The following is a 21,163-nucleotide window of genomic DNA, read 5'->3' on the forward strand; positions in this document are numbered from 1 at the left end:
GCAGATACTTACCAAGCTCTTAATCGCTCACCCTGGCATGTGCAGGGTATCAGTGTGACTAGGTTCTGAGTTGGCATGACTTGCCTGGCCGACTGGAACTCAACAGGAGCCTTTAAGAGCATAAGAGGGTCTTGAGCCCCCACTCAAATTTTTGGCTTCATTCAGCCTAGTAGTGTAGGTTGAATCTCCACCTTTTAAAGAGAGTGAAGGTTCTGCTCAGGTAGCCAACATTTGTTTCTTGCAGTTTTATATAGCGCACGGTCAGCTTTTTTTTTTTACAGCGAGATTAAGCAATTTGCCCAGAATCACAGAATGTTGTGCAGACGCCAGGACTCGGACTTGGTTCCCCAGCTCCAAGATTGCCAGCTCAGGCTATTAGGCCACATCTCGTCCCACATATTGACTGTTCTTTTACGTCTTTCCTCTCTCATGACGAGTATTTCTCCAGCAATAGGCAGCCTACTTTTGTGTTGCTAAATTCCATTCTTTCCCATCTGGCACCATTTTATTTTTGTGACTGCCCTATAAGTGTTGCCATACAGATTACTGAGCCTTCTCCAATTACCCCCCTTTTTTGTGGAGTCGTACACAGTCACACACTGCTGTTGGATAGGTTGGTGCTCTGTAGCAGCTGAAAAGTGTTAGTCCCCCTCATGCTCCAACTGGACTACTTATAACACCAACCATCCAAGTAAATATCTGCTGCTACCTTCAGCATTTAGCATTATAAAAATCATGAAACATAACATAGGCCCTGCAGAGTGCATAATTACCACCAGGTAATTACAATTATATTTTGTGTGCTTGTCTCTCATAACTCCACCATCACACTGCAAGTCACTTACTGCACCCCAAGACAAGATAGGAGCACCCCTCTGATTACTCACGCACAAACCCAAACACTTCCCACGTAGCATGATAACATATACAACACCTTGCCAACTACACACTACCTCGCAGAGTAGTATGCTCTCTGTTGGAAGATTCTTTTTTGGCACCCCACACTGTTATAAGAAACCCTATATGAATTCGACTTTTCATTCAGATCAATGGTGTGGGGATAGTATGTGTACACTTAGAGATATAAAAATTCATGGTGATGTTGATGTGGGAATTAATGGTATAAGAAATATGGTAGAGGGGTGTGACCTAGCCCATCCTATAATGAAAACACAACAGGAAAAAGAAGGTAACCAAGAGGATTCTAGCAGTTTCCGTTTAATTTCTTGGAATATAGCGGGCCTTGGGCGAAGATTGGAGGATCCGGTTTGGTTAGACTATGTTGATTCTTTTGACATAGCCTGCTTACAGGAGACATGGAGCACTGTGGATCAGAGCTTGGATGGTTTTCAAATGTTTAATGTTTCTGCAATACCATCGCAATCAGGGAGAGCTAAGGGTGGGCTTATGACAGCGATCTCTGTAAAGCATAATTTAAGATATGTGAGCAGAGTGGTGGAATCACCTTGGTACCAATTACTCATGATCAAGGATTTATTTCCGGAAACTCTTCTTCTCATAAATTGGTACTATAATATATTTGACCCCCATGAAACTGTAATTATTGATAACCTACAGGAAGAGATTGTTAAGGTGACAAATAGGGTCTTCCCTCTTTCCATCATATGGTTAGGCGATTTTAATTGCGAGCTATGTAAGTTTAGTGGGTCCAGGGTGTGTGGTCTGATGGATCTAACTGACCAACCTATGGCCCATTTCATCCATTCTAAACAAGGGGAGGCTCTAAATAGTATCGTCATGAATAATGATCTATGTATCTTGGATATGCCCAGTTTTTCAGGTGCATTGAATATACCTACCTTTCAAGGTACAGGGGGCAGAATGAGCACAATTGATTTTGCCATGGTGTCTAAGGGGTTTTTTCATTTCTTGAAAGATTTTAAAATTGAGGCGAACCCAGCTAGCGACCATAATCCCCTAATCCTGAGTTTTAATATGGCTCTCGAAAGAAAACTGTGTCCCGAACAACCGATAGTATATAGTCAAAATCAGGGTATTACTTTAAGGTGGGATAAAGTACATGTGAGGTAACTGGAAACGGATATTTTTAAGGAAAATGCGGATCAGATAGAATCTTGTTTGACACCTATATCCGATCCAGATTACATAATTAAGAGTTTCGAAATATTACTGGGAAATGTCGCTTCACATCTTGTAAAGATAGGGGGGAGGAATCAACATTGAGGGCCTAAATGGTTTGATGCTGAATGTTCTTCTGCCCAAACACACCTAACAAAGGCATTACGCCGAGACCCACGTGATAGAGAAATGGTTAGATTGGCCAGGAAAAGATATACTGAGGCGGTTAGAAAGAGGAAAAATGATTTGAGGACCAAAGCATGGGAAGACCTGGATAAAGCGGTTGATCTAAGGGATAATAGGCTTTTTTGGGAGATAATAAATAGGCCTTTTTTAAAAACAGGGGAAGATAATACCATCCGAGTGCACATACCTGAAGACTCCTGGGTAGATCATTACAGTAAAATCTTCAATCCCAATGAGATATTGCTGACTGCTACCACGGGAGAGGGTGAATATAGTAATGTTAACATGGAATCAGCAAAGTTACTCAGTGATTCATTAACGCTTTCGGAAGTGGGGTTAGCTTTGACTAAGGGGGCTGCTTTAAAGGCCCCTGGCCCCGATGCAGTACCCTTAGACCTTTTTAAACATAACTTGGAGGTCTGGTCCCCATTACTTTTGAACGTTTTTAAGGCATTAGTGCTGGGGCCCATTCCGACATCCTGGAAAGAGGCAGTTGTGGTGCCTATTTTTAAAAAGGGGGACAAGTCTGACCCACGTTGCTACAGGCCAATATCATTAATAGACGCGTCTTGTAAGGTAGGGTGATATTGGCCCGTCTTGAAACATGGGCAGAGTCAGCGGGGGTTATTGTAGAATCCCAATATGGTTTTAGAAGAGGGAAGGGAACTACTGAGCAGTGCTTGAACATAGCACTGATTATGGGCAAGTACATGGGTGCCAAGAATAGTTCTATACACTTGGCATTCATGGACTTGTCCAGTGCCTTTGATACGGTATGTATGGATAAATTGTGGCGTACGATGGAGTCTATGGGGTTCGAGGAGCCTTTGGTCACTCTGCTCCGCAGGTTGCACACCGCCACAACGGTTAGAATTAGATATGGCCCTGGAGGAGAGAAAACTAGACCTATATTATCCACCGAAGGCGTCCGCCAGGGATGTATTTTAGCCCCTTTTTTATTTCTGGTTTATACAAATCGTTTAGAAGGTTTTCTGTTAGGAACTGGTGCTGATTTTCCTAAGATTAATGGTAAAAGAATTCCAATGTTGTCATATGCAGATGACACTGTCCTAATGGCCCTTACTCCCAATAGCATGCAGATTTGTCTGAATGCCTTTGATATGTTTATGGGAAAATTAGATCTTGGGGTCAATTTTACTAAATCTTTTGCCATGACTTGCGGTTCGAAAAGTGTTAAAATCCGCAAATACAGGGTGAGGGACTCTAATATAGAGAAAGTTGATAACTTCAATTATCTGGGAAACCTTTTTAATAAAAAATTGAACTGGGAACCTTTGATGTCAGCCCGGGTTCAAAAGGTTACACAGTCGATTGAAGCTCTCTTTCGCTTTGCTAGTAAATTAGGACAACAACGTATAGCTGAAATAACATCTCTGTATAAAGCCAAATGTGTTTCTGCTATGACCTATGGTGCTGGTGTCTGGGGGTCACAAAATTGCGAAAAGATACAGATTATGGAGAATAAGTTTTTAAAACGTTTACTATCTGTCCCATTGGGCACATCAAATATATTTTGCCACGGGGAGGTTGGAATTGAGTTTGTAAGTGATATTATTCACGTTGCACCTTTAGTATTATGGTCCAAAGTTTGGCAATCTGATGAATTGAAATTGACAAAAGATATTCTTCAAGATTGCCTTAAACTTGAGCATTACAGGGAAATCCCATGGCTTCGATATGTCAGAGACACCTTTTATAAAATTGGGTTAGGCAGCATGTTTACAAATCCTGACATGCTTAGTAAGGATACTAAGGAAATCATCAAAAAAGCCTATAGTTTTAACCTGGGTTCTGATGAAGCAAAGCTTCGCATTTGCGACTTGCTTTTGTCATGAACCTCGTTCATGTGTAACAATGTACTAATTTGTACGTCTTACTAACGTTTATTTTATGTTTGAACGAGGTCCACGAAGCTTGCCTATGTGTTTTACTAAAACGACTTATCTGAGTCAATAAAAATGGCCGCTGCTTTGAAATAAGTGTCTGCGCATGCGTCAGTCACACTCACGTGTCCTGATATGTTCGCGGGTTTGGAGGGAAATAGTTGCGCATGCGTAATGCATAGCTTTGCCAGTAACGTGGTACTGCTCGTGCCACTGCTCTCATACTCGTATATATGTAGCTAACATTTAGACTGCATAAGTATATTTCTTAGTGATAAGTTGAAAGTACAACCCTGTGATGTGTTTTCATAATGTTATTTCTATGTATTAATTTGTTCTCGCTTACTTTTCATGTACCGCGGGGAATGGGGGCCCGAGCCGGTTGGGAGCCATATTGAAGGTCTCTTCTGCGCACACTCGTGGAGCACTGAAAGGTGGCAACATTGGACAGTGGAACCCAGCCAGCTGGCAGCCACAGTCAAGATGCTCCTGGGAAAGCCACCTCTGCCCTACGAGAACGGAGAATGTTGCTCCTTATATGATACATTGTGTGTTGCGCTACTGTTTGTCGTGCAGTTTCGCATGGGAACCCCAATCTTGCTAGGCGGTACCCAGAGATGTAAATTAGGCATCCAAATAGTGTGTTATGATTGGTGTGTTACCCAAATCCTATCTTAGGACCAATCCAAATTGAGGGATTCTGACACTTTGCTACATTGGGGGGTGGTACACCGTTCCCAAACTGTATATCTACCCTGGGTTCACCTAGGGAAATTGTCCGACTTGTCTGGTTTAGCTGACCTGTCACTGACCCAACGCACTCAATAGGTGACTGAAGATACAGAGAGCTGCGGAGCACTCTGTCCGAAATTGACCATAGACTAAGGTTCTACTGAACCTTAAAGTGCTGGCGAAGCATTTTGCTGGGAGTTCGCTGACCCAATCGGGGTCTTGATCGATAGCTGCAGAGAGGGTGGAGCGCAGGCGTTGCTTCCGAACTGCGGGTGCTGGTCCTGTCCTGAGCGGTCCTGTCCTGAGGGGTTCCTGTCCTGAGGTCCTGTCCTGATTCCTAATCTGAGGGTTTCCTGTCCTGTCCTGGGTGTCCATTCTGCACCTGCTGTCCTTTGAGGGGTATCCTTCCTTGAGGGTTTCCTGTCCTTAACTGACCCTTGGCCAGGGTTTGGTTTCCACACCAGTCTAGGTAAATATTGCTCTAAATCTCTTGAAACTGCACCTTTCTATTTTTCTGTCTTTTGCTTTAATAAAGACACACCTTTGCATATGTTATTTTTCCATGCTTTCCGCAACTATTGAAACGTAAAGTCATTTGCATATTTTCTCAACGTGTTCCCATGTTCCCCTACCTGTTAGAAATCATATTTTGCATTGCAGTTTGTCATTTCCTGATATGGTCTAGAACGGCCTTACTTAAACTGTCCAAAGAACTTTTACCCTGAATGCATAGCATTTCCTGTTGCATCTCATATTAGCATTTCCATGATTACCCTGACTTTGTTCCTCTATAGTTATGTACTTTTCATTATCTTGGTTATTGATTGCCTTATTCTTGTAAATCTCATGCTAGAAGAAAACGAACTTTAGATAAAGATTTTAAAACTTCCAGTTGTCCGTGGTCATTTTACAACAGTATTGAATGTCATTTTGAGTTTGTATTTTGCTGCCTTTCCTTTACAGCTAGCTCCCTGATCCGTTGAGGTCATAGGTACCCGTGTCGGTGGATGATAAGTCGGGTACGCTGAGGAATAACAGTAGGGAATTCACACAAATTGGTAGCAGCCCGTGAAGTCACCTGATCAATGTATATTGTGAATTGAAATATATGGGCCCGAAGCCGGAAACGGCGAAATTATTGGTTGGGTGACCTCGCGCGCTCTATCAGTTTTTCTGGTAGCAGAGGTATGGTTAGGGACTAGTTAAAGGTTAGGCAGGGACTAGTTAGTCTAGTCAAGTCGGTAGCTGCTAGTATATTAATGCTGCTATAAGAGCGGCTGTTCCGAGGGACCTGATCATTCCCTTGTGAATATGCGGCTTTGAAATTCATGAATTGTTTTTTCATTGTTATTCTTGTTCTTATATTATTATATGTACTAATCCATGCGTTTGTAAACCGTCTCGTTCATTGTTGTCCGAACTCCCCGGGGAATTGAAAAGGCAAGTGGTGAATAGAATCCATTGCCTTGAGGTCGCAGGCTTAAGGAAAGTTAGGTGCAGGTTAGGATAACCGGGAAGCACTAACTAGGGTTTTTCTGAATACATGTGTGAATAAATGTCAGTAACGAGGTTCATTGGCAAAATTCCCATAGTGGCGTAACCTAGTAAGGGTCACATTGGAAGAGTAGCAGGTTCCTCGGAGCTTGGGCGAAAGCAGAGGGGTCCGCTGGGAAACCTTAGACTCGAATATATCCCGGAGAAGTGGATGAGTTTAGGGGAATAACAGGTTCACCGATACTAGGGTGAAGGGTAGGCAGAAGAGATCTACCCGCAGCGCGTGAAAAGTAAATGGAAGTAGTTTACTTGCAGTAAAATAACTCTTTCTCTGTCTAGACACTTGAGCACTGTGGCGAATGTGTATTCGTTGTTAAATAACCAAGCACTGAGCACTTTAGAAAGAAAGAAAGTTTCCGTTACCTTGTGAAGGGAGGGAGTCAGCCGCGCTGGGATTGGTAGAAGCAGCGGGCGGGTAGCGGGGCTGGAATTGTAAAGGAGGGGTGAAGCGCCGGAGCGTGAGGACAGTCTCACGAAGGGGCCGCGCACCCATTGGCCGAAATTATTTGAACGCGTGCACCCCATTGGTCGCACAGAATTACAAGACGCGTTCTGATTGGAGGTAACTTTGTAAACAAAGTTAAGCGTAGAAATCGTATGTGGCACTCGTATTGTCCAGAGACTAGACCCGATCCAAGAAACCAGGGGTTTGAAAGGGATCAGTGGAAAGCTAATAGATACGATATTATGTACGGAACAAAGAGAAAGATGTCCCTTGTAAATAGGGTAAAGAATTATTTCAAAACAGACAAACCGATTAAATCTAGAGAGGGCGTTATTGTCCCGCCACCGAATACTCCCGCCTCGTTCATGATGTTTGACCGAGGGTATAATACCTGTGTGTGGTTGGAGAATTGGGTAAAGTACACAAAAGATGACGGAATATTGGCTTTTCCGTTAGACGGTACTTTCAATGGCAGGATTTTATTTAATTTAAGAACCCGAATGAATGAATTGCATCCCAGACCGAGACTAACGCAGTATGAGGCATTAGAGGAATGGGAGATTGAGGCTTTTGAAAGAGAGAAACCCCGGATGGACAAAGGTCTGACCAAGTGGTACCCAAGGCTGAAACAAGAGACCAGGGATAAAAAGATGAAACAGTGGAGGCAGAGCATGATTGTTGAGGGTCTGTTTCCCATGATGCCAGCATGTAACCCTTCTGTGGGAGAGAAAAGGACAGAAAAGAGTAAGCATTGGGGAGCCCTTGGGGAGTCAGACGATGAACTGTTAGATGACATCTTTACGAGAAGTCCGCCCCCTTATAATGAGGGAGCCCGACCTTCCAGTGCAGGAGAAAATCCCCAGCGTCCATCTATTAAGGAGGAGGACAGATCCCTAAGTAGGGGGGGAGGTGGTCAGGTACTGCCCTATTTTGAGAAGCCCGAACCCGCGGAGGTGAGGAATATATATCCCAGAGTGCCCGCGAGCCAGGAGGAAAAATATTCACGTGAAAGGGTCTTTTTCCCCAGACCTCTTTATGAGAACGAAGAGAAACCATCAAGTTCAGGAATGCCCTTTTTACAGCCTCCATATGAGGAAGAGCGCAGGTTATTTGGCACAGGAACTTTGTTCCCAAAACCAAATTATGGTGGAGGACCAAGTGAAACGCATCCTACTGCCCCGAGTTTTACTCCTCACCTGACCCCACAGATAATACCTGACCGAACATTAGGAAGGATACTGGAGGAAAGGGAGCAAGAGGCTCTAGCTAAACAGAGAACCGAAATAATTCAGAAAATCTCCCAGTTAAATACTAGTCCTGAGGCTTTGACCATCCCAGTAACAATTGGACCAGTGGTTCCGTTATATGGGAATAATCAGGGAAGTCCAAACCCTCCAGTTATGACCCCAATCATGGCACCACCAAGACAGGAACCAATAATAATAGATGATCAGTCCAGTGAGTGTGAGTCTGAAGTTGCGTTCTTGGACCTGCCCAACAAACAGACCGGAAAGGGAATGCAGAAGAGGCCTAATCCTTTTAATGCGAAAGAAATTAAATTAGAATCAACGTCAGGTACTAGGAGTGTCTCTCTGGTAACTCCGGAAGAAATTGAAAATTGGAGTCGTGAGTTAGAAAAACAGACTCCGCAAACGAAACCTTTAGACCTCTACAAACTGAGGGTAGAAATAGAGGAATTAATGGCAGGAAATGTGGGATTAGACAGATTGAATACCTACTCTGAAGAAGAGTTGCTGTTTATGTGTAAAAGCCTTACCAGAAGTACCAGAGTGCTCCACGAAAAGCTGACAGACACTGCAGCTAGTATGGGGATAGATATTTCCAGATTGAAGCCCTTGCAAAAACCATACCGAGCTGAATTCTCAGACAAAGATATAGAGAACTTGAATGTGTCAGGGAAAAAGTTGCAGATTAAAGAGTTGCTCGCAATTTTGCAAAAATGGGGAGACGTGGAAAGGTGGAAAACAAGGTGGGCACGAAAGAAAGATGAGGCACGATCCAGACAAGCGACCCCTGAGTTCCCTTTGAGAGAAGTAGACAAACCAGAGCAGTTGTGCCCCATGCGGGAAGTACCAGGTGGGAGGTATGTGCACGTTCCGTGGTCCAGACAGGATATTGTGTCCTTTACTAACGATTTCCCGAAACTGCGCGAGAAGCCAGTTGACTGGTACCGGCAGGTGGAAAGGTTCGTAAAGGTGCAAAAATGCCTGTGGAAAGACCTGGATGGGTTTTTCGACATTGTGGTCCCGGTCGATCTATGGACCGAGTGTAAAATAGCCATAGCCTGGCCTAGTGAGGAGTACCCGAGGGACTCTAACACAGGGGAACCATCGGTTGAAGTGATGAAAAAATATGAACAAGTAATTCAGCATTTGAAAAATAAGGTGCCAGCAAAGGAAACAGATTGGACCAGGATAGATAGAACAACGCAGGAAAGAGACGAGACAGTGCACTCCTATTATGAAAGGCTGTTGCAGGTGTTTAAAACATACAGTGGTATAGACAACATCGAGATGAAGGATATGACGCATTTTATTTACAGGTTTGTAAATGGTTTAAGGCCCGAAATTTGTCAGTGGATAAAGGATAACAAAATTTGTTGGCAGTCCAAAAAGATAGACGAGGTCCTGCGGTACGCAAAGTACTGCGAGGACGAGATGGCAGAAAAGAAAAAGGCTCTCAAGGAAAAGGTCATGTGGGCTCAAGTGAAGCTCGCAGAACAGCAGGAAAAACAGTTGAGTAACATGGTCAAAAACACTCAGAACCAAGGTCCTGGGGGTGGGGGAGGAGGTAAGCCCCGGCCCAAAATGAGCAGGGAAGAGGCTATGAAGAAATTTCCCTGCCATCAGTGCGGCGAAATTGGACACTGGCGAAACGAGTGTCCTTACTTGCCAGACGATAACCCCAAAACACCTGATTTAACTCCACAGACGCAGAAAGAAAGACCAAGAAAGACTCAACCACAGGTAAAAACGATTCAGGTGCCCCGAGCACCAAAGCAAGTATACAAGGGAAAACAAGCAGAGGGTGATGAGGTAGAAGTCTGGGAAAGTCATGAGAACAGAAATGCAGCAACTTCGCAGTATTTGTTAAATGATACCTTTCTTTGTGATGACCAGTACTGACGGGGCCTGAGAGGGGAGGACGAGGAGTGCGTACTTGGCGCCTCCTTGCCGGTAGACCAGTCCGGACCATACATTGAAGGAAAGGTTGACGGAAATGATGTCACTTTTCTGTTGGACACTGGCGCTACCCGTTCTACTGTGAGAACAGTGGACGTTCCAAACCTACCCCTCTCGGGAGAAGCCATCCAAGTAGTGGGTGTATCTAATCAATTGATTAGTACTCCTGTTACCAAGCCCATGGAGATCTCAATTGGAAACTTTAAGGAAATGCATAGATTTGTCGTTTGTGACACCAGTCCAGTGAACTTACTGGGACGTGATTTGCTGTGCAAAATGAACTGTGCCATCTTTTGCACACCAAAGGGTGTTGAAATTCAGACCCCAGATGAAGATGGCATTTATAAATTAATGTTAATCAGACCTGACTCGGAAATTAAACGAATGACCATGCAGGATTTGCCCAAAGAACTCCAAGAAGCAGTGAAGCCAGAGGTGTGGGACTTTACTGGGAAAGATGTAGGGTTAATGAAAAACGTGGATCCCATACAGATAGCAATCAAGGACAATGCAGTATACCCCAATACTAAACCCTACAGAATGAATGCAGAAGTGAGAGCTGGTGTTACCCTGGAAATACAGAAATTGCTAGAAGGAAACATCATACAGGAAGTAATGAGTAGCCCATGTAACTCACCGATTATGGGCATCAAGAAGCCTAGTGGCAAGTACAGAGTAGTGCAGGACCTACGAAAAGTCAACAAGATAGTGGTCCCCTGCTGCCCTATTGTCCCGAACCCAGCAGTGATTCTGTATCAGATTCCCTGGGATGCTGAGTGGTTCACTGTGATAGACCTGTGTCATGCATTCTTTTCCATTCCCTTGCATCCAGACAGCAAATTTCTTTTCTCATTTGCCTTCAATGATCACGTGTATGTCTGGAACAGGGTCCCTCAAGGGTACACAGAGAGCCCCTCTATCTTTAATCAGATCTTGAAAAAATGTTTGGAAACTTTGGTCTTAACTGGGAACTCTGTCTTAGTGCAATACATTGACGACCTCTTGGTGGCGTCTAAAAGTCATAGGGATTGTGTGATTGACACCATTGCCCTACTGAATAACCTGAGTGAGAAGGGACATAAAGTGGCCCCTGACAAATTACAGTTCTGTGCAAAATCAGTGAAATATCTGGGGCACCAGATAGAGAAAGGTGTCAGGAAAGTAACATCAGAAAGGGTGAGGATAATTCAAAAGATGCAGTTACCTCGTACTCAGAAAGAGATCAGAATGTTCCTGGGAGTGATAGGATACTGCAGGCAGTGGATTCTGGGATTTGCAGTCCTGGCTAGGCCCTTGATAAAAATGACCAAGAGAGGAACACCAGATATTGTAGAATGGGATGATGAAAGCTTAACAGCCTTCACCAAGCTGCGAGATTGTCTGTGTACAGCCCCTGCGTTGGGAATGCCAGACTATTCCAAGGAATTTGCCCTATTCTGTGACACTCGCGATAATTGCGCGTTGTCAGTCCTAACACAAGATCATGGCACAACGAGAAGGCCTGTGGCATATTTCTCTGCCACCCTGGATCCAGTGGCTGCTGGATTACCAGGATGTCTGAAAGCAGTAGCTGCTACCTGCGCAAGTTTGGAGCAGAGTGAGTCCATTGTCATGGGACATCCTGTAACTGTGTATGTTCCACATGGAGTGGTAATTTTACTGACCAGGACGAAGACCCAGTATCTCACCCCTAGTCGGCTGACTAAATACGAGAGGATTCTTGTGGGTGCTGCAAATGTAAACATTGTTAGGTGCAGTATTCTGAACCCCGCCACTTTGCTCCCCGACCCAATGGATATGGAAGGGGGGGTGGAAGATGAGCATGATTGCATTGACTTAACAGAATTCAACACCAAGCCACGCCCAGACATTAAAGAAACACCATTGCCTGTGCATGACAAGGAATTATTTGTGGATGGTTCATGTCTAAGGCATGAGCAAGGAGGCCTGAGTGCTGCCTATGCGGTAGTCTCCTTAAACAAAATTGAAGAAGCAGGTTATCTATATAACATAAAGTCTGCACAAGTAGCCGAATTGATCGCTATGATAAAAGCTTGCCAAATTGGGAAAAACCTACGCATAACAGTGTATACTGACAGTCAGTACTGTTATGGGGTTGTGCATGACTTTGGCCAGTTGTGGCTACAGAGGGAGTTCCTGACTTCATCAGGTACCCCTATTCGAAATGGAAAAGTGGTTCAAGACCTTTTAGAGGCAATCCAGTTACCAAAGGAACTGGCAGTGGTAAAGTGTGTTGCTCATAAGAAGGGCATTGACACTGTATCACTGGGAAATGATTTTGCTGATCGAGTGGCCCAATGGTGCGCCAGAGATCGGTATATCATAAATCCAAAACGAGGGGGGCCAGGAACCAGCTGCCAACTTCAGGTGTTTGAAGAAGTGCCTACATGGGATGAAGTGAAAGAGTGGCAGCAGGCGGCACCTTGGCAAGAGAGAGAGAAATGGAAGGAAGATGGGTGTAGACCAAGGCGTGTGGATGGTGTCATCTTGGGCCCAACTGGTATGCCTGTGTTACCTAGACACTTACTTAGCACAATGGCGAGATTGATACATGAAGGATCACACATTGGTAGGGACGCCATGATTCTAGTGTTCCAACAGACTTGGTACAGTAAAAAGTTCAGGAAAGTAGCAGAGTCCCTCTGCCAGAGGTGCCTGCCATGTCAAAGGATGAACGCAGGCAAGAAAACTGTGGTGGAACTGGGAAAAATTGGGAGGTCCGGGGGTCCCTTTGTGAGAATACAGGTTGATTTCATCACCATGCCCCGTTGTGAAGGGAAGCGATATGTCCTTGTCATGGTCTGTTTATTTTCGAAGTGGGTGGAAGCTTTCCCTACTCCCCAATATGACGCAAAAACAGTAGCTAAGTGTTTACTGAAAGAACTGATACCTAGGTTCGGGGTTCCAGTCACTATTGAATCAGATCAAGGCTCACATTTTCAGAATGAGGTGATCGCCGAACTCTGTAAAGCCTTTGGAATTTCACAAAAGCTTCACTGTGCATACCGTCCAGAAGCTTCTGGAATAGTGGAACAAATAAATGGAACTATCAAAAACAGACTAGCAAAACTGTGTGATGCATCTGGCATGACCTGGGTGAAGGCCCTGCCCCTGGTCCTGATGGGACTCAGAAGTGTTCCTGACCGCAAGACAGGCCTAAGTCCCCATGAAATCATTATGGGAAGAGTGATGAGACAAGCATGGGTGCCAGGAAGCAAACTGTTGAGTATTACTGATGATTTGGTGCTTGAATACTGCAAGAGATTGGGTGACCAAGTGCGTTCTATCTCTCGCCAGATCGGAGAAGACGCCATCCTCAATCCAACGACTCCTCTCCACAAACTGGTCCCGGGGGACTGGGTCAAGATAAAGAAGCATACTTGGAAGAGCTGCCTGGAGCCAAGGTGGGGAGAGAAACGTCAGGTGATCCTGGTAACTACCACAGCAGTAAAGTGTGCAGGGGTTCCACGTTGGATACACGCCAGCCACACCCAGAAGGTATTACCAGACGAGGAGCCTGAAGCAGAAGGGCGTCCAGCAGAGGACTCTGCAGGAGCCAGACCGGAGGTAGCTGACGACGTACAGCCCAGTACCAGTCGAGCTGCAGAATCAGCAGGCGTTGGCCCAAGAATAGTTGATAACGAACTACCAAGAGTCCAGCCTGCTGAAGGGGTCCAAGAAGCTGAGGCAGAAGTAGCTGAAGACGAGCTGCCGAGCATATGGCCAGAGGAGTGGATTCCATTGATTGATCTCACTGAAGACCCCATTCGAACAAGTGAGAGACTTTGGCAAGGTAGAGAGTGGACTAGAGAGGAAAAGAAAGGCACAGGCGAAGAACCTCAGGAGCTTGAGATTCACATCAAAACTGAGGAAGGAGAAGGTCAGACAGGGACAGAACAAGTGAAGGATACAGAGCAAGTGATTGATACTCCTCCACTGACTCCTGATATCGGGAAGGGACAGACTAGAAATAGCGTAATAGTTCGAGCAGAAGAAAGTCCAGAGATCGAAGTGCTTGAACAGGATCAGATAGAATTAGAAGAACGTGTTCAGGAACCAGAAACAGAGACATTTGAAAGGCAAACACAGAACTGTCCTGAACAAGGCCAGATTAGTGACCAGGCAGAAGAAATAGATGCTAGCCCTGGAATTAGTCAGATAGAAGAGGAAGAAACTGAAACAGAATTGCCACAAACTAATGAAAACAAGAGGGCAAGAGAAGAAAACGAAGTCCAAGTGCCAACTAAAAGACTTAAGAAAAGAAAGCACGTAGAGCCTGGCTTCGTAAAGAAATTGAGACTAAGGATAAAAACGGTAGAAGAAAAACGTGCAGAAGAAAGGAGAAGTGCTCGCATAGCTAAACAACAAGAGGGTACCTCCAAAAGAAGGAGTGATCGAATAAAGAGACAAAACAAAAAGTACAAGTCTCCTGAATGGACGCTTGTTTTGGAAGATTTTGAAGATCTTGATATCACTGACGAAAGTGACGGAGAACCCGTCCCTGAGTACTTTGCCGAAGAAGAAGACGAACCACCGTGAATTTGCACAAAGTAAGATACTCGTGTAAAAGTCACAAAGAGGGGTCGAGAAACTTCTTCTGAAGCCAAAATGTCTGATTCAAGCGTGAATGGTAGACCTAGTCGCAGCTGTTGCAAAACTTGCTGCAAAGTATGTGTATGTAGTATAGTTATACTGATATTAGTTTGGATAGGACTAACAGTGTTCATTCCCTTTGCAGTGAGCAAAAATACTAATATTGTCCCTACTGAAATTGTAAATACTGACAGTGAGGAGCTGACAACACAGAGTGTAGCAAGACATGAGAGAGCACTGAGACAAACAAAGCAAGACTTAGAAGCATCAGATGAGGGAGGACTACATTATCACGGAGTTAAGAACAAGACACACTTAAATGTTTTCGCAAACTTGTTAATACACTATGTAGAGACTATGGAAATTGAAGATTGCTATGTCTGCATGAAGCTACCTACCTCTGTAGCTGAAGGCGTGACATACCATCACTTGCCGCTGACTTATGGAATCTCCTGTAGCATTTTAGCTAGTTTATTTTACAAAAGAGGACCGTTACAATACTATTACTCTAACAATGACGTGATCTTTTCTGAACTTCCTATACGTGGGAACTTGAATCCTGTACATACTAAAAGTGACGTTACTCGCTATATGGGCGAATACTTTCTGACAATAGGTAATATCGACATAGGTGACGCACACAGAGATAACTTGACTTGTTCTTTGCGTGAGCAGGAAAAGATGTTCCTGAACATGGCAGAGAAAAGGAGAATTAAAATACAAAGAAAGGCAGATGACGAAAAACAGAAAAGACCAAGATGGGCAGAGAACATGGAAGGCACCTCAACTGGTGGGGCGGGTCCTGCTCTGTTGCTGGATTTTGAAAAGAAAGGCAAGCTATGTCTTCACCGCGAGAAGACTAGCTATTATAATAACATTTTCATTGGTTCCAGTGAATGCGAACATAATTACAAGGTAATTGGAGGTTGGGGTTTTAAAAATGGGTCAGAGCCTGTGTTTCCTGGAATTTATTATATTTGTGGGGACAAGGCTTATTTCAAATTGCCGGATCACTGGTATGGAAGTTGCTATTTTGGCATTGTCTTCCCGAAAATATACCATGTGAATGGAGTTGCTGGAAGCAGTGAAAATACTAATGGCTTAGTGCGTAGTAAAAGAGAAAGTGTAGGTGAAATTATGGGTAGTATTTTCAGTGCACTGATACCTGGAGTGGGAGTGGTTCTGAACACTCACAGAATTTGCAAATTGTCCACTATAGTGGATGTGTTGTCTACTGACACAGCTCATGGATTTCTGCTGGTCAATACCGAAATGGTTGCGATCAGATCAATGGTTTTGCAGAACAGACTTGCTCTTGACACCTTATTAGCGAAAGAGGGCGGAGTCTGCCGGATGTTGAAGGCGCAACATTGTTGCACTTATATTCCGGACAAAAGTGTACAGCTCAAAAGATACGTGAAAAACATTACTAATTTGGAAAAGGAACTCAAACCACTCGAGGTTGATAGTGCCTGAAAGAGACTGGTAGATGGTCTCTCAAATGTAGGTCATTGGCTTGCTAGCGTAGGTAAAGGCTTATTGTTCAAGGTACTGATGCCAATTGGAATTATAGGTCTCATCCTATTCTTCATATTTGTCTGTTGCAAATGTTGTAAGCGCACCAGAAAGCATCAAGTGAATGCAAGAGGAGTGAAACGAAGTGTGGATGAGCTTGAGTTGGAGGAAATGAATAATCAGATATACAAAAGGGTGAAGAATTCTCACCCTACCAAAACTGAAAGAGAGAAGCTGAGTCGCTTGCTGGAAGAGATAGAGTTGTATAAAGTGTGATAAGTTGGCATCTGGTTCCATTTATTTTTGTGATGATAGTAAATATCATCAAAGAGGGGATTGATGAAGCAAAGCTTCGCATTTGCGACTTGCTTTTGTCATGAACCTCGTTCATGTGTAACAATGTAATAATTTGTACGTCTTACTAACGTTTATTTTATGTTTGAACGAGGTCCACGAAGCTTGCCTATGTGTTTTACTAAAACGACTTATCTGAGTCAATAAAAATGGCCGCTGCTTTGAAATAAGTGTCTGCGCATGCGTCAGACACACTCACGTGTCCTGATGTGTTCGCGGGTTTGGAGGGAAATAGTTGCGCATGCGTAATGCATAGCTTTGCCAGTAACGTGGTACTGCTCGTGCCACTGCTCTCGTACTCGTATATATGTAGCTAACATTTAGACTGCATAAGTATATTTCTTAGTGATAAGTTGAAAGTACAACCCTGTGATGTGTTTTCATAATGTTATTTCTATGTATTAATTTGTTCTCGCTTACTTTTCATGTACCGCGGGGAATGGGGGCCCGAACCGGTTGGGAGCCATATTTAAGGTCTCTTCTGCGCACACTCGTGGAGCACTGAAAGGTGGCAACATTGGACAGTGGAACCCAGCCAGCTGGCAGCCACAGTCAAGATGCTCCTGGGAAAGCCACCTCTGCCCTACGAGAACGGAGAATGTTGCTCCTTATATGATACATTGTGTGTTGCGCTACTGTTTGTCGTGCAGTTTCTCATGGGAACCCCAATCTTGCTAGGCGGTACCCAGAGATGTAAATTAGGCATCCAAATAGTGTGTTATGATTGGTGTGTTACCCAAATCGTATCTTAGGACCAATCCAAATTGAGGGATTCTGACACTTTGCAACATTGGGGGGTGGTACACCGTTCCCAAACTGTATATCTACCCTGGGTTCACCTAGGGAAATTGTCCGACTTGTCTGGTTTAGCTGACCTGTCACTGACCCAAGGCACTCAATAGGTGACTGAAGATACAGAGAGCTGCGGAGCACTCTGTCCGAAATTGACCATAGACTAAGGTTCTACTGAACCTTAAAGTGCTGGCGAAGCATTTTGCTGGGAGTTCGCTGACCCAATCGGGGTCTTGATCGATAGCTGCAGAGAGGGTGGAGCGCAGGCGTTGCTTCCGAACTGCGGGTGCTGGTCCTGTCCTGAGCGGTCCTGTCCTGAGGGGTTCCTGTCCTGAGGTCCTGTCCTGATTCCTAATCTGAGGGTTTCCTGTCCTGTCCTGGGTGTCCATTCTGCACCTGCTGTCCTTTGAGGGGTATCCTTCCTTGAGGGTTTCCTGTCCTTAACTGACCCTTGGCCAGGGTTTGGTTTCCACACCAGTCTAGGTAAATATTGCTCTAAATCTCTTGAAACTGCACCTTTCTATTTTTCTGTCTTTTGCTTTAATAAAGACACACCTTTGCATATGTTATTTTTCCATGCTTTCCGCAACTATTGAAACGTAAAGTCATTTGCATATTTTCTCAACGTGTTCCCATGTTCCCCTACCTGTTAGAAATCATATTTTGCATTGCAGTTTGTCATTTCCTGATATGGTCTAGAACGGCCTTACTTAAACTGTCCAAAGAACTTTTACCCTGAATGCATAGCATTTTCTGTTGCATCTCATATTAGCATTTCCATGATTACCCTGACTTTGTTCCTCTATAGTTATGTACTTTTCATTATCTTGGTTATTGATTGCCTTATTCTTGTAAATCTCATGCTAGCAGAAAACGAACTTTAGATAAAGATTTTAAAACTTCCAGTTGTCCGTGGTCATTTTACAACAGTATTGAATGTCATTTTGAGTTTGTATTTTGCTGCCTTTCCTTTACAGCTAGCTCCCTGATCCGTTGAGGTCATAGGTACCCGTGTCGGTGGATGATAAGTCGGGTACGCTGAGGAATAACAGTAGGGAATTCACACAAATTGGTAGCAGCCCGTGAAGTCACCTGATCAATGTATATTGTGAATTGAAATATATGGGCCCGAAGCCGGAAACGGCGAAATTATTGGTTGGGTGACCTCGCGCGCTCTATCAGTTCCTTAAAGAAGAATGATTATGTATCACGTGTTCAGGGAAGGCTAGTGCGACCCTTTTATCTATCATATATTATGAACACGCAATGGCGTTTCTATCTCACAAGGTTTCGCCTTGGTACTTTACACTTCCTTTTTGCTTTTCCAAAGCAGGGGGGTTGGAGGGAGAAGTTACCTTGTTGCCCATGTAATAATAAGGTTTCGCAAAATACCCTGCACCTTATCCTTTTTTGCACTTTGTATAAGGTCCCAAGAAATACCTTTATCAGACCATTACTATTATCCCTTGGAACGTGCTATTATAAAGAAGGTTATGAATTTCTGTTATCTCTGTCAACTGTAAATATCTGTAATGCTGTATTGAATTATATCAGATCAGCTCTTGTGATCAGAAACCGATATTGAATGTTTGCGAAAATCAGATTTATGTAATTATGTATTGTGGTTTCATTACAGAATCATGTAAAAATGTATTGTGATTTTATGGTAGTTCAAGTACTTTTTAAATTGATGTATACTTTTATGATTTCCTTGTGGAATCGAAATAAAGTCATTTGAATGACTTTACAATAGGACTTGAAAGGGGGAAAATGTTGTACCCCCAATAACATTTAGCTCCCCCCCCCCATTAAACAATCTAAATTATAAGGTAACTAAAAAAGGTTCTTGAAAAATGTATTTCATATTGATTATGGAATGGACAAAGGTTTTTAGAAATCTAAAACTGCAGTGCAACTGTACCATGATTACTTAGTACAAACAATAATACCAATAGTGTATATAAACTGATTTTCAGTAGACATTGTGCTGCTAAAAATGATTGTATCCCATTGCTTACTGAAGACATCAACACAATATTTGATTCGAAGATGCAAATTAACCTATTTTGGTACTCATGATGAGGAACAGTCTTCCAACAAAGCAGTATCAAGAGGAAAATCACATTAATTTCCACCAAGACTCTGAAAACATAGCCATTAACTCAATAATCATACAACACCGGTAAGCCCTGAGATGTACCTGCCCTCACAAATACTACTGACATAGCAGACTGTAAACCACGTAACCAGCATAACAATAATCCTAAAATATTTATATATCACACACCACATCATGAATTCTTGAATACAATTTAATGTAATTAAGTCATCTAGTTGAGGGTTGCAACGCAAGTGAAGGCATCAATGTCAGTGCTGGCCTTTTAAAAATAGAGTTGATAGATGGATTTTTGCCTTTAAGCATTTACTCTTTCTTCACCTGGGTTAGCCTCGATTGTTAAACCTTAGTGTGTCATGGGTAATCACCGTTGAGAGATGCAACTTCCTTTGATGCTATGAGAGTTCAGGTGGCTGCAATGTCACTTCTATTGCATGTACGAATTTGGCAAAATGACAGAAAGTCATGTATGTTATTGACCCGACATTGGCTGCGTTGTGATTAAATCTGGCATATTTAAAGCATATTTACAACTTCATAAAGTCCCTACCTTCCATTATGTGGTAACAGCCCACATTTCTCCAGCGTTCTTGTAGAGGACCAGGCTTCAACAGGTGTTCCTCCCCAACAGGACTCCACTAATCCGATGGGATACTTTAACGTGTCATACAAATAACGTCCAAACAGCCAGCAAACAGCAGAAAAATAGGTAAACTCGCCTTGTGCAAGGGTCTCTATTCATAAAAAGAAAAAGGAGATTCACTGCTAAAAGCAAGTATGTGTACATAGTGAAAGAACAAGTTTAAAGAGAGCTGCCATTTTTATATGGAAATACAGCTTTCATGATAAGGTTCTGGTCAACAGCGGGTACATTACAAGATAACTACTTTCCCTATTGTTTACTTTTATAAACATGCACGATATACTTAAATTAGTCTTAAATTCCCAGTACCAACAGCATTTATCTTGGGGCACCTTTTAGAACCGTAAGTCTAGTGCATCTTGCCAAAACTACCAGAAGGAATTGAGTGCTAAGGAGTTAAATTTGCTCTACTTGGCCTCGATGGCTGGTGAAGTTTTGCCTGCTTACTCAACCAAGTCCACAGACTTCTGTCCTTTCCAAGCATTTTTATTGTATTATGTCTTTTTATTTGTATTTCATAAAACACCCTCCATTGCTTACATCCATTAGCCAGTGAGGTCAAATAAAACTTAACTTTATACAAGTGTCAAGAAGAACAGGAAAAAGATTTCAATACAGTAACATAACTCCCCACTTCCCTCCCCCCCAGATACACCAGACCTAAAAGAGATTGTACTAACAAGTGTGTTGTCCTACTCAGTGTTTAAGTGTAAAGGAATGAGTGGCAGTCCGCTCAGAGGCCGTGGCCAGTCGGTGTTGTTAAATGTCGTCACACCAAATACTAAGGGAGTGTAATCGTGAATCCACAGCATGTCAGTTTAATCCGCTAAGATACACACCCTGCCTCTTTAACTCTCCCTTGCAGGTTCCTGCTTTCTCCCTTTGTGGCAATTTTCAGGTTTTCTCTTCCTCCTTCTTTCCCCTGTGTTTGTTTTCCACTCTCTTGTTCTCGGTCAATCTCTGATGCGGGAAAATAAGTGCCAGTCCCCAAAAATGGTTGTACGA

The 21,163-nt window shown here is 43.4% G+C and overlaps 1 protein-coding gene across 1 annotated transcript in view; it reads right to left on the minus strand.

Moving 5' to 3' along the window:
• SIAE (sialic acid acetylesterase) overlaps positions 1-21,163 on the minus strand; it is a 423,980-nt gene that overhangs the window by 168,404 nt on the left and 234,413 nt on the right. Inside the window, exon 6 of the mRNA XM_078681912.1 lies at positions 20,066-20,249. Coding sequence (XP_078538038.1) covers positions 20,066-20,249 — 184 coding nt within the window. The remainder of the gene's footprint in view (positions 1-20,065; positions 20,250-21,163) is intronic.

Source organism: Lissotriton helveticus, chromosome 3_1 (assembly GCF_964261635.1).
Source record: "Lissotriton helveticus chromosome 3_1, aLisHel1.1, whole genome shotgun sequence".
Taxonomy (NCBI): domain Eukaryota; kingdom Metazoa; phylum Chordata; class Amphibia; order Caudata; family Salamandridae; genus Lissotriton; species Lissotriton helveticus.